A 13,427-nucleotide genomic window follows, 5' to 3' on the forward strand; every position below is an offset into this window, starting at 1 on the left:
GACTCAATCTCTTCTCCTGTAACACAACGGCCCCTCGACAGGGCTAATCAGGTTTTCTGATGAGATGATATAAAGGTTCTGGAATGAAGACGGAAACAGGAGCAGCCTTGGCCTCGGCTTCAGGCATCTCGTTACAGGGAGGCTGCGCCGGGCTACAATGCGAAGGGCGTCTGCTAAACGTTTTGCTGGCTGCATTCTGAATGTATGAAACAAACCCCGGGTCCATCCCCGGGCCTCCATCTGGATAACTGAACATTGTCTCCCCGAGTTTTTCCAAAGGACTGTGAAATCCCAACACCGAGATCTAGAGTGAAACACTTTGTTTCCTGTCTGCTCTTTTTCTCCCAGGGCGTTAGGGGGTATCCAGTATAAACAGCTTCCGGCTGGGAAGGCTCACCCATCGCTACTTCAACTGAGGGGAAAATGTTCCCCCAGGGTGATTTTCAGAGAGCCAAGGAAGCCAACAACCCCAGCTGGCTCATTTGGGAGCAGCGCTGCCTGGGGACGAGGGGATGGAAAGAGTGAATTGCCAAGTCCCTACCCTGGGCTGGTGATTGCTTACTAGCGGACGGGTAGTCATCTTCCCCAGGTCTGTTCAAATAGCGACTGGACCCCCCCTGCCAGCCCAGGACCGTCCTTGGTGCAAGCCACGATCTTGATAGGAAATTTCCACTAATGTCTAACTCCCATTTTTCTTGCTGAAATTTGAGCCTGAGGCTATGTCACAGGAGAATCAGGCAGGGCTGAGCTCCTGGGCAATTCCCCCGTTCTTCAGAACACCGCTCCCCTCCACCCACCCACCAACAATAAAGGTGAGGCCAGTTTGCCGCTATGCAGTTTATCCAATTTGAGCAACTAGCAGGATCCCTGCCACTTTTTCCATCTTTTGAGGGAACAGCACATCTGCCCCAGAGGAATGGCCCAAGTCAGCCCCTGAAGTCGATCCAATTAGGCCCGCAGAGGAGAACGCCTAGAGTTCCACAACGAGCCTTTATTCATGCCTATAATTCAAGGGGGCCTCAAACTGCACATTTCTTCATGCTTTCCTGAACTGCAAAGGAGCTCTCAGCCCACTGCACTTCCACTCAGGTTTCAGGTGGAAATCCTGAAGGGTCTGGCCATTACAGGCATGAAAACTTAATCCCGCTCCTGAGGCACTACTGACCTTTGGGAATGGTAGACTGGAGAGAGCCCAGAAGCTACACCTTCGATCCCAGCCAAGCAGACCCCACAAGCTAGAACTCAAATGGGTTTTCAGGCCAGCACTCCTCAAGCACCCCCGCCTAACTCGGCAGGGCCAAGGGCACCCAGAAACATCCACATGATGTTTTCCAGACCCCCTCAAAGCCCACCGTTCCCTGTCATGGGGGTGGCGGCTATCATTCAACGATAAGGAGCTTGTACCTTCGGCTGAAAAGCTCCCTGAAGGGACCCAAAGGGACCTGAATGTGGAAGCATGGGGGGCATCCCAGGCATGGCAGGAGGATAGGATGGAAAGAACTGCAAAAGAAGAAGAAAAGATCTGTTTAGGTGGCAGCCGGCGCCCCAGGGAGCAGAAGGAATAGCAGTGAAAGAGCGGGTAAGCGTGGCAGAAACCCTTATCAAACCAATGGGGAGAAACAGAGACAAACAGGTTGCCCCTTCCCTCCCCCACCCCATCCCAGCCCCCATCCCAGCCCTGGGATTCAAGATCCGTTTGGGGGAGGGGAGAAAAATGTCCAGGCTGCATGGCAGCCACCTCCTGGCCCCCTCCCTTTAAGCACCTTCCTGGATGGGGTGGGAAGGGTGGGATCCCTTTTGGGGTCGGAGAGGAGCACTGGGTCACCTAAGGCCTGGTGTCACTTGGAAAAGTAGAGGAGATGGTCAGGGTTAAAAACAGTGTTATCTAGTGGAAAGAGTCCAGGTCTGGGAGGCAGGAGATCTGGGTTCTAATCCTGGTTCCACCTTTTGCCTGCTGGGTGAGTCATTTAATACCCCTGGGCCTTCGTTTCCTCCTCTGTAAAATGGATTCAGTCTCTGTTCTCCCTCGCCTTTGGACTGTAAGCCCCAGGTGGGGCATGGACTGTGTCAGATATTACTGTCACTGCACTTAGTACAGTGCTTGGTAATAGTAAGTTCTTAAATACCCCGGTCAATGTTATCTTCATCATGATTACTATTTTTAGGAAGCAGGGGGGCCCACTGCATTTCTTCCATCTCTGCCCTCACACGCCATCGCTCAAGGAGTCTCTCTGACCGTCACCTTCCATGTGGTTTCGCAGCAGCGAATCACTAACACCCTTGACTCCCAAACCACTCTGAACCCAGCCCCAGCTGTGAGTCCAAAAGCCTCCCCTGACACCGAAGCCAAGAAGATACTATCAAAGGCTTACTGAGCAGAAAGTTAACTAGAGTGAAGCTTCCTGAAGCTGGACAAAAGGAAACCATTGGTGTTTAGGTCTACAAACACAGAGAGTGACACAGCATTGGAGACTCCTTTTCTTCATAACCTGGCTCTGGTTAAGTTGGAGTTAAAAGATTCACACAGAGTCTGTTGATCAGTTAGGAGAGCAGATGAAATCGCTCTCCAGGGCTCTCAGTAGACTTTTGCACTCTGCCTAAGGCCATCCTTTGTGAACACACTCCCTCTACTCCCCAGCCTGCCACTCCAGGGCATGGCCACAACCTCAGAGACACCCTGGACTTTGTGGGCCCAAAATGCTCTCCTTTCTGCTGGGCCCCTGCCTCCAAAATCTGTTTTCTTTTATGAGTCTTAAAGCCCAACGTGTCATCTCTCTCCCAGTAACCTTTAGGGGAGTCCTAGTGCGCTGATGAAGGAAAGCCCAGCCCTCAGGGAGGGAAAGGGCTGTTACGCCTGTCTCCTCTGCACCTTCTTGGACAGGTTTTCCTGGGCCTCTGTAGTCTACGAAAACAGCTCCAGGAATTCTACCAGGAAATCACCTACCTCACTTCCTCTTGGGGTTCTGGAAGAATCTGAACCAAGGGTTCCCAAGTGCAAAGCTCAGAAACTCGACCCCGCTTCCCCCTAACAGTAATTTCTTTTTGGGTCTGTTCTACACCCTAGATCAAGAGCTCCTTGAGGGCAGAGACCATGTCTACTTTGACTAGTGTACCCTCCCAGGCGCATAGTGCGATGCTCTGCCCAGAGTAAGTGTTTGGTGAACACTACTGATTGATTGCTTCACCAACATCAGCCCACCCTCATCCAGGCACTGCGAGCAAAGGCAGAGAAAGCGCAGAAGACCCACAGACCACACACCACACAGGACACACACAGCCCGGCAAAGAGGAGGATGGACTGGAAAGCCACCCACAACCCGGCAGAGGAAATCCCCAGATACCATGCAGATGGCAAGCCCCCATGCAGAATGGCGCGGACCCCGGGAGCCGCCCTGGGGCGGAGATGAGAGAGCAACTCACGTTGGAATGTCGGAAGTAAGGACTGTCTAGTTTGGGCGCATACTTGTCGAACTGCAAGGAAGAGAGAAACAAAGTGGGTGAGTCTACAGTCCCCAGCACACGGGTGTCTTGTCTGTCACCATCTCAAACTCTCCGTGCCAGATCCTGGCCCGGTCCACGGCGCCTGCCCGCCCCACCCAAGGCCTGCCCTGCCCCCTAGGACCAGATGTGTGGTATATTACTACATTTGTGTCGAACAGACAATCCTGGCTCTCAGGAAGCCGGGGCAGACACCCCTCCCCATGCCCGCATGACCCATAAAAGGGAAGCTATTCACAGAGCAGATTTGTCCTACTGAAAAGGAAGAGTTTCAGGTAAGGGCAGTGCCGGTACACGGCTGGCGGTTGGCACTGCTCAGGTTTGCTCCCAGCTGCCCTGCCTCAAGCCTTCCCTCCCCTCTGGCCCCCTCCTCCCAGGCCCAGTACTCTCATCGCCCGCCCCTGTCCCCAAAGAGAGATCTAGACGACGCCTGGGACCAGACATTCCCGACTGGTTGGGAATAGTTCCCCTGCACCACTAGCCCCCACTGACTCCACTTCTCCCCAGTGCTTGGTTCTGAACCTCTCTGCTGGGGGGATGGGAAAGAAAAGCCAAGTCCTCAAATTTCGTCTTTCCACAATTACTCGGTAATTTGGGGGTAGCAAGGGGAGGCCCCCTTTAGAAGCCGCCCATTTGGCAAGACAGCTGCTGCTCTCGGCTGTCGTACGTGCGAGACAGTAGATTCATAATTTCATTAATTACAGTTATTACTGGAGGCATGCGTCTCCAGTCTAAATACCCTAAATTACTAACGTATACAGCTGGAGGTTCCAACACTTTTTTCCTCTGCCATTAGGATTAATAAACCCAATTTAGTGCCAGGGGGAGCAGGGGGGGTAGTTTTTAAACAACCACAAAAACCTAGCAAGCTGTTTTCTTTTTAAATATGGGGTGGAGGCGGATGGGGATAGGGTTGTCAGCATTCTCAGATACTGGTATTCTTAGAGAAGAGGCCAGTTCCCAAGGAAAACTAAGCTCTTGCATCTAGAGTCTCAGAAAAGGTAGGGCCTCACAAAGCCTTGATCACTAGCCACAGTGTGGTGAGCGAACCCCTGGGGTAGGGGGTGGGGGACATCAGCCGTGCCCCCTGGGCTGTCTCTTTTTTTTTTAATGGCATTTATTAAGTGCTTACTATGTGCAAAGCACTGTTCTAAGCACTGAGGAGGTTAAAACGTGATCAGGTTGTCCCATGGGGGGCTCAGTCTTAATCCCCATTTTACAGATGAGGCAACTGAGGCAAAGAGAAGTTAAGTGACTTGCCCAAAGTCACACAGTTAACAATTGGCGGAGCCAGTATTAGAACCCATGACCTCTGACTCCAAAGCCCGTGCTCTTTCCACTGAGCCACGCTGCTCCTTCAGCCAACCATGGCAGTTCAGGGCCACGGGGCCACAAGCAGTGGGGAAATCAAGCATGACAAGGCCCCTTCCCACTAATCTGTTTGCTCTGTGTCCCCCGGACATACTCCTGAGGTCCCCTGCGCTGTGCTGGCCTTAAAGGACAGGAGATGCCCCTCCCTGAGCACGGAGCTGGAGAGGCCAAACCACTGCGCCAGGGCTGGGACCGTGGAGAGACAGTGTGCCCAAGGTGCAGCACTCAACCATTCAGAATGAAACTGCTGCTGGGAATATGCCAACAGGTTGCTAGTATTCTGCTCCAATGGGCCGCTGGCATCCTGGTGAGTCCTTGCCCTGCTCCAAAAGACCACTAGCATTCTTCCTAGCACTTGCCCTGCTAAAATGGGCCACTAGCATCCTGGCTAGTACCTGCCCTGCCCACCCTAGCAGCACCCATCGCAGCAGCCGGAGTCGGCCACCAGCCCCACAGGAGAAGCCGGGCTCCTCCCGCCGCTCGAGGAAAAGAAAAATAAAGAAAGGCAGAAGAGTGTGGGAAACCAAACAGCCCTCCCCCACACCACCGCACCACCGCCAACCCTGGGCACAAAAGACATTAGCGAGACACGGGTGATCCGGACAGAGCGGCTGCAGGCAAGGGTGCGGTGAACAAGTTCTGGGGGGTGTGAAGGAGGGGGACGGCGGCAGGGGCAGGCTGACTGGCTTCCCGGCCGGGTCTGGACTTGCAGTTGCGTGTTTGAAAGAAACAAAACTAAACAAAAAACCAGGAAAAAACTCCTGACAGCGGTGCCTCGGTTACTTGCGTGCGCGGATGTGTGTGTGTGTGTGCATGTGTGTGGTTTATGTGGGTGTGCGTGTGTCTGGGGGCTGGGGCTGGCTCTGGGCCCCGGCAAGGCCTAGGCTAAGCCACCCTCCCCAGCCAACAGGTTTCTGTGTTCCTGGAAAGGGAAGACTCTGCTACTGACATTGGCACAACCAGCACATGTCTGAGCTATGACTCTTAAGAAAAATAATTACAATAATAAATGACATTGTGATGGTGATCTATTATTACTACAACACTGGCAGCCCCATGTGGGATGGGAACCTTGTCCGATCTGATGGTTTTTGTATCCACCTCAGCACTTGGTGCAGTGCTTGGCACAGAGAAGTGCTTAACCAATGCCGCAGTTATTCTTATTCTTCATTGTAGCCATGACAATCATATGAATTTGGCCTTTTGTGGGCTCTGTGGAGTGAGGTGGAGGGATAGGATGTGTATATGTGTATGTTGGGGTGGGTGGAAAGGGGGGAGGGGAGAGGCTGCCTTCTCAGTGCCTGCTGTTCTATTCCCGGGGGGGCACCGGGGCGGGACCAGAAACACTCTACTCATCCTCACGTTTTGGGCCGGGGTACGCACCATGGGGGGTGCGGAGGGCGGCATAAGCGGCGTCGGGGGCAGGCCCGTTGGGAAAGGAGTGAATGTGTGCTGGTGGGTGTGTTGGTGCTGGTGGGTGTGTTGGTGCTGGTGAAACTCCGCCCTCAGCAGCGGCACCGGGCCCAGAGAGGCACCGGCCCGGTCCGAGTTCTGGACCAAAAACCGGTTGTTCAGCTCTTGCCTGAGCAGCTCGTGATCTATAAGAGAAAAAGAGAAAAAAGACACAGAGGCACGTCGGCCTGTGAGTTCCACAGACACGAAAGTAAGAAGAGTCAGATATTCACCTGGCATTCCCTGTTTCTGCAGGTCATGCTGTGGTGGTTTTCTACGTGAGGACTCATTGGTGGAGGTAAGAGAGATGCCTGTGACAAAGTACCAATCAGAATCCCCGAATGAGGCTGGCAATACATGATTGGTTGGTTGAATGATATCAACAGGCTGGTATCTAAAGACAAGAGAGAACACCATGAGTCATCCCAGCAGAAAACAACTTGGGGCTTCACAAAGCATTCACCAGAGCCCCCCGTCCACCACCCCCTACCCACCTCCGCTCTCTCTCTCCCCCTTCTCACTTTGTGTAGGGGAGTCCCTGCCAGCTGGCACCTCCCTCTCCCCCACTCCCAGCCCACCATGGGCCAGCGGGTGCCGGAGCAGACCGGAGCACCTCCCTGGGCTCCCCTTTGGGGAGATGTCCATCCCCTCGCTCTCCCAAGAAGTGGACAATGGGTATCCCATCCGGAGCCAGTGGCGCAGCCAGGGTGACTGCAAGCTTGTCTCTAGACTGTAAGCTTGCTATGGGCAGGGAACATGTCTGCTAATTTTGTTGCATTGGAATCTCCCAAGTGCTTACAAAGTGCTCTGAACATAGGAAGTGATCAATAAATACCACTGATTCGATTGACTTTGTGCTGGTGCCCGTTGTCTCAAGAGAAAGAGATGGCTAGCACCAAGGCCAACCCACAGCTGAGTGCTGTACTAACTCTCCCTGTCTGAGCAAGGTTCCTGTGGCAGGCCTCGCTCCTGCCATGCTGGCAACCCCCCGTGGTAGGACAGTGAGGGCCAAGAGCCAGAACCCTGGCCTGGGCACCTTTCTAGGTGCCCTGTTGACAGAGTCAGCTGGCGTCTGCCCATCCCATCCAGCACTGGTATATCAGGGGCCAAGGTCCAGCATGGGAAGGCCCAGATCAGGACCTTTCCCCATATGCTTGCTCTTATCTTCTCCTTCCGGGGAAGAGAAAATGGGGCTGCCTTCTTGGCTCGAGGCCTTCCATTGAGGACACAAGGGTGGGAGGCAGGGAGAAGATGGCAGAGTCTTGGGCTAGTTCAGTCCGGACATCATGAAACTGGAGGCAATTCTGGCCACAGAGGCTCCAGAGAACGGACTTAGCATTTTTAGGATTTTTTTTACAAAGAATTCCCCTTCCAAACATATTCCAAATGTCTAGTTCAGTGCTCTGTGCACACTAAGTGTTCACTATATACCACTGATCGATTGATTGGGGAATGAATTATTCAATTCCCCCCAGTGCTAGCCTAGCCAACCCCCAAAGGGAGGTGTGCAGTTGGAGGAGGAACGGCCAATGGTGGGGAAAAGGATGGAGAGACTGGGGCAAAGAAGGGGAGAGCTTGCCTGGCCCTCCATCCAGTTAGACACCAACCTCTGGGTCATTTTCCAGGGCCGAGGTGGTTGGGATTCACTTCCCCAGGCCCCTCATCTGCTGCCCTCTCCTGAGCCTTTTCCTTGGAGACAGACAGTGACCAAGTTTCCCAAGGGCCAAACGCTCTGGAGAGGCCGCTCTCTGGGAGCGCTTGTGGGGGCAGAGCTTGGCTGGCCAGGCTCAGGTTCAGCAGATAGAGGCCAAACACCATTATCCCACTGGAGGGAGGGAGAGGCTTTGCCCTGTCTCCCGGGAAAGGAGATGGTTCTCTCTGGGGCCAGCAGCTCCCTGTTTGGGGGGATTTAGACTGTGGGCTTGTGGTGCTCAGGGGATGTGTCTACCAACTCTGTTGTACTGTGCTCCCCCAGGTGCTTAGTACAGTGCTCTGCACAGAGTAAGCGCTGAATAAACACAACTGATTGAATGATGCTCAATCCATACAGCTGCTCCCACCTCCAGCCCCTGGGATTCTTTTGATAGGAGTCGACCCCTGCTCTGGGGGCACAGGCTGGGCTAGGTGGGAGGGAAGTCCAAGGGTCCCGGCCATACCCAAACACACCCACTGGGGCCTCCCTCTGACTCTACTCCTGAATGGGTCCCCTCCAATCCCAGCCCTAAGTGGGGAAGTCCTGTTATGAGAGGTTGTGACACCAATGGCCATTTTGCTGGGTTCCAGCTCTGCTTGAGGACCAACTCCGGGCACCTGCTGCCTGCCTGGGGTGTGGGCACAGGGGTGGTGGCCCCTCTCCCAGACAGCTCCCCAGGTAAAGAGGCCCTGGGTGTGTCTACTCCAGCCACCACTCAAGGTGGCCCCCACATGAACCTGCTCTGACTGCAGGGGGGTTGGGGATCTGGCCCTCTTCTGACCCCCCAGTACAAAGGGGTCCCCTACACACACAAACCTGTGGATTCCCCACCCTCAACCAAAGCAGATTACAACCTGTGCAGGGATGGCCTGATGCCCGGGCTAGCCCTTGGATGGGCGCTCGGCACACTATTTCTGAGGCTCAGGCCTGGGTGTTCAACATACTGCCTCTGAGGATCAGGGATGGGCATTCAGCATACTGCCTCTGAGGCTCAGGGCTAGGTGTTCAGCATACTGTCTCCGAGGCTCAGGGATGGGTGTTCAGAACACTGCCTAAAAGGCCCGGGGCTGAGCTACTTGTCTCCCACCAAGCCCCCTCCCTCTGCACTTCCAGAGCACCTGAGGTGGTGGACAAAAACAGGGCCCAACTCCAGGACAGCCACCTGATGCACCTCTCCAGTTTAGGGGAGCCCCAGCCCCAGGGAGGATTTTGGGAGCTATTGATCCCCTGGAAATCAAAGAAGGCTTTGGGTCACTTCGGTGTTCCACAGACTCTTGCCTTCTTCCCTTTGACAGGAGTGCCGTTCCCTCTGTCCCCTGTCTAACTCATTCCAAACCCTAAGAGGCCCAGCGTGGGAGGCGAGACTCAGGGCCAGAGGTAAATGGGGCACTGATGAGTGGAGGAGAAAATGCTCTGTTTGACTAAGCATACTGACCAAATAATGGAGTGTAACTAATCCCTGGCTCTGGGAGCGGAAGGGAAGGGACAGGGTCCAGAGCAGCTTGCCGAGGAGTGGTGGCAATTCACACAGGCTCATTCCTGAGTGGCTGCAGCCTGCTCCTGGGGGGCTCCAGGAATGGGGAGGGGGTGGGGGAGGGAGACAGAGGGCTTCCTGCTTTGACCTCCTGCTTCGGCCTAAGTCCCTGTCTCTGCGCTGTCCCAGCGTCACTCAGCGACCCTCCTCGTCCCAGCTCCGCCACTCCCCCGGCCAGAGCGGGGAGCCCCAGGGACCCCCGGCCACACCTCCCATGCACAGCAGGCTCCGAGAAGGATGGGGCAAGGCTGGTGACACTCACCGGCTGGGTGGCCTGGGATCACGAGGCTGTTAGTGGGCAGCGCGGGAGGCGGGGGCAGCGTCGGTGGGGCGGCGAACATGGCCGGGTGGTGCTGGTGCTGGGCCTGCGATCTGAGAGAGAAGTGCGAGGTAGCGAGGTTGGAGATGGAGAGGGGCAGGGCTGGGCCGGGGCCGTGGGTGGCCGGCACCTGCGGGGACAACGCCACGTGCTTCGGCAGGCTGATGCTTGTGGCGCTGCTGGCACTGCTGCTCCGGCTGCACAGACCCGAGGTTGGGGGAGGAACAGCGAGAGGGTGGGGGTGGGACAGAGACAGAGGCAGAGATGCAGGATAGAAGTGGAGACAGAGAACAAGGGACAGGTGGAGGAAGAGAAATGGGGCAGAGACATGGAAGCAGAGAAGAGGGAGACAGATAATGGGGAGAAGGGGAAGAGGAGAAGAGAGGAGACAGAGAATAAGGAGATGGGGAGAGGTGGGGGAGACAGAAAATGGGGAGAGGGAGACAGAAAGGGAAGAAGGGGAAGACAATGGGGGGAGAGAGAGATTAATGGGAGGGAGACAGATTGGGGGGGGTGGCGGGAGAGACAGAGAATGAGGGGAGAGAAGAGAGACAGATAACAGGGGAACAACACAGTGAGAAAGAGGCAGGAAGGGAGGTGGCCACAGAGGAAAATGTGGGAGAGAGAAAGGAAACATTAGATTACCAGGCATGATTGATATCCAGCAACAAGGGAAACTAATCGGAAATCCACCCGATTACCAGGGAGAGGCCCCAGTCCATGTCTCCTCTACACTGCTGTACAGATCAGTATAGGAATTGGGGGCAGAGAGCCTGGACACATTCCAGGGAGCAGGACGCGGTGGACCCCACCTTTGTTTCCCGCTCCCCTGAGCCCTCTGCAAACTACCTCTTGGGGGACCCTAGCAGCAAGGTAACAGTCCCAGAGTGGGCCCGTGTAGGGGACTGGGGCTGCCTCTCCTGGCCATAGGCTAAGGGGCCCCTTGAGGGCAACTGTCTTCCCGCTCCCTTTCTGACCTCCTACCACTGAGCGTCCCACGAGGATTTAAAGCCAGGACAGAGGATTGTGGGCATCCCTTCCCTTCCAGCACCATGTCTACCAGAGCCCTCTTGGGCAACTGAATCCGGTCGGCTGCTGCCCAGAGCAGCTGGAAGCCCACTGAGGACAGAAGGCGTCAGCTGGGGAGGGGGGTGAGAGTCTCAGAGAGCCACTGCCCTCGACAGCTCCCAGATGGGAAAGGGAATGTAGGCGCTGGGCCAGAAGGACAGGCACGTCTGCTCTGGGCTCGGAGTAGGGAGGTGGAGATGAAATGACAAGCTAACCTAGCCACGGCCTTGTGTGCCACACGTACCTGAGGTTGTTGAGCCCGTTGTGGGCCACCTGGTGATGCAGCGGGTAGCCCAGAGGGGGCCCAATGTGGGGCAGAGGTTGGGGCCGCGGCTCGGACAGCAGCTGCGGCTGCGACTGTGACCTGGCCGGGACCTGGGGCGGGGCCTGGAGCGGGGTCTGGGGAGGGGCCTGGGGCGGCAGTGGCTGCGGCGTGAGCCGGGGTGGGGCAGGGGCCACAGGCTCCTTCTTCACCAGCGGGCTGGCCCTGGCGCTGGAGGGGGGCGCCGACGACGAGGTGGAGGTGACCACGGCAGCTGGCGGCTGGGGGCTGGGGATGGGCAGCACGAAAGGCGTCTCGGTGCTCAGCTCCTGGCTGCGTTCCAGCCCCGACACCTTGGGCGCGGCTGGGGCCTTTGCTTCTGGCTTGTCATTCAGGGCTGGGCCTGTGAAGCAGAAGGAGGCAAGATGAGGGGCTGGGGAAGGTTCACTACCAAGGACCCACTGCCCCGCCCCACTTCTTCCCAGCCTGCTGACCAGTTGAAGGCCCCAAGGGGGCTGGAGGAAGGCAGGCAGGACCCAGGGCTGTCCGACGGACGGGGGCCCCGGCATCTGGCCACAACCGTGGGCCGAGTCACCTGACACGGCCACATGGGCTCAAGATCGAGTCATCGCCCATCACCCTCACTATGGGCATCGGTAGCTATGCGTGATGCTCACAACCACAGCAGGTGCCTGACTCTGTCAGTGGGCAACGAAACCCTTGACTGTGGCTCGGAGGCAAGTCCTTGAGGACCTGCTCAGCCCCGCTGACAGCTGGGCCCTGTCTGTCCACCCTGGCACCAGACAAGGGATAGGGAAAAGACAGGATAGAGCCACCTCTCTCTCCCTCCCAGCCCTGGGGAGCTGTGAACCCCAGAAGGGAAGAAGGGATGGTTGGGGGGGGGGGGGGAGAAAAGGCCTGTCCTCGGGCTAGTGGGAGGATCTCTGGGTGGGGGGGCTGCCCACCCCCACCCCTTTCCTCCACTACAGTTTGGCTGGTGAAAGTGAGCTCTGGGGATTTTGAGCCTGGTTTCTGGTGGCCCAGCTTCATACACCCTGGCACTTCGGTGGTAATCATCCGTGCCTCGGCTTTGGACAAGGTCTTGAACTCGGTTGGGTGCTGTCTCCCTGGCAAGGGGAGGAGACTCATAAGTCCCTCTTATGGAGCCTTGGGATAAAGGGACAGAGACAGTCTAGCAAGATATGGGTAGACCTAGGCAGTCAGAAGGGTCAACCCAATCCTGCAACAGCCCCTGGCCACCCTGGCCTAAGCCAGACAACAGGGCCCCTTTCCTGTCCTCCCTTCCCTGCAATTTTTTCTAATCCTCTGCAGTCTAATTAACCAATAAATTTTATTTATTGAGGGCCTACTGTGTGCACAGCACTGTATTAAGTGCTTGGGAGAGTACAACATGAGAGTCGATAGACACCTTGCCTGCCCAAGGGAGTCTCGTTTGTAACTCCAGTTCGCAGACAGAGGCCACACTTGGGCATATTTCTGTCTCTCAAAGAGACACCTCACTATCAGTCTTGGTCTGAATGGCCCCAACCAACCCACCCCAATTCATTCAACCCAATGTTCCACCACCTCTCTGGGTTCTGGGCCTCCCTGGGGAGGGGGTGGGGGGACAGCCTGGCCTCCTTCAGCATTGGAAGCCCTTTCCATAGCTTCGCTGGGGGAAGGGGCCATCCCACCCCGTCCCACTGCCCCACAGAAGGTTCTTACCCCTTCCTTGCAGAAGCTCATTTTCATGCTTAATGACAACAGACTGAGCCAATTTGCCTGAGCCCTGACCGTCGGCTTCAATAACTCAGCTCTAATTACAGCCGGACGGACGTCACTGCGACTCTTCTCTTGGCCAGCAATCAGGCACCAGCCGCGTCGGCCGTGTCAGTCCTGGGCAGCGGGCAGGGGCCCGGGGGATTGAGGGTGCCAACCACCACTCTCCCCATCCTCAAAGATCCTTAAAGTCACACATCCTCTAAAAAGCCTTCCCTCTGCATCACCACTGCACTTGAGTCTGTACCCTTTAGGCATCATGATAAGCAGTTCCCAAAACTCTGCTGCTTCCCCTATCACAATTTATTTTAATATCTGCATCCCCCCGCTAGATTGTAACCTCCTTGTGGGCAGGGATCATGTCTACAAAGATCACGTCTACAAACTTTATTGTATTGTGGTCTCCCAAGCGCTTAGTACAGTGCTCTGCACAAAGTAAGCGCTCAATAAG

At 55.9% G+C, this 13,427-nt stretch overlaps 1 protein-coding gene across 1 annotated transcript in view; it reads right to left on the reverse strand.

Annotated features, from left to right (window-relative positions):
- FBRSL1 (fibrosin like 1) overlaps positions 1-13,427 on the reverse strand; it is an 809,814-nt gene that overhangs the window by 26,098 nt on the left and 770,289 nt on the right. The window contains 5 exon segments of the mRNA XM_038762874.1: positions 1,405-1,500; positions 3,421-3,471; positions 6,232-6,467; positions 9,811-10,064; positions 11,180-11,600. Of these exon segments, the coding sequence (XP_038618802.1) occupies positions 1,405-1,500; positions 3,421-3,471; positions 6,232-6,467; positions 9,811-10,064; positions 11,180-11,600 (1,058 nt within the window).

This window comes from Tachyglossus aculeatus, chromosome 21, assembly GCF_015852505.1.
Source record: "Tachyglossus aculeatus isolate mTacAcu1 chromosome 21, mTacAcu1.pri, whole genome shotgun sequence".
In the NCBI taxonomy this organism is placed as follows: domain Eukaryota; kingdom Metazoa; phylum Chordata; class Mammalia; order Monotremata; family Tachyglossidae; genus Tachyglossus; species Tachyglossus aculeatus.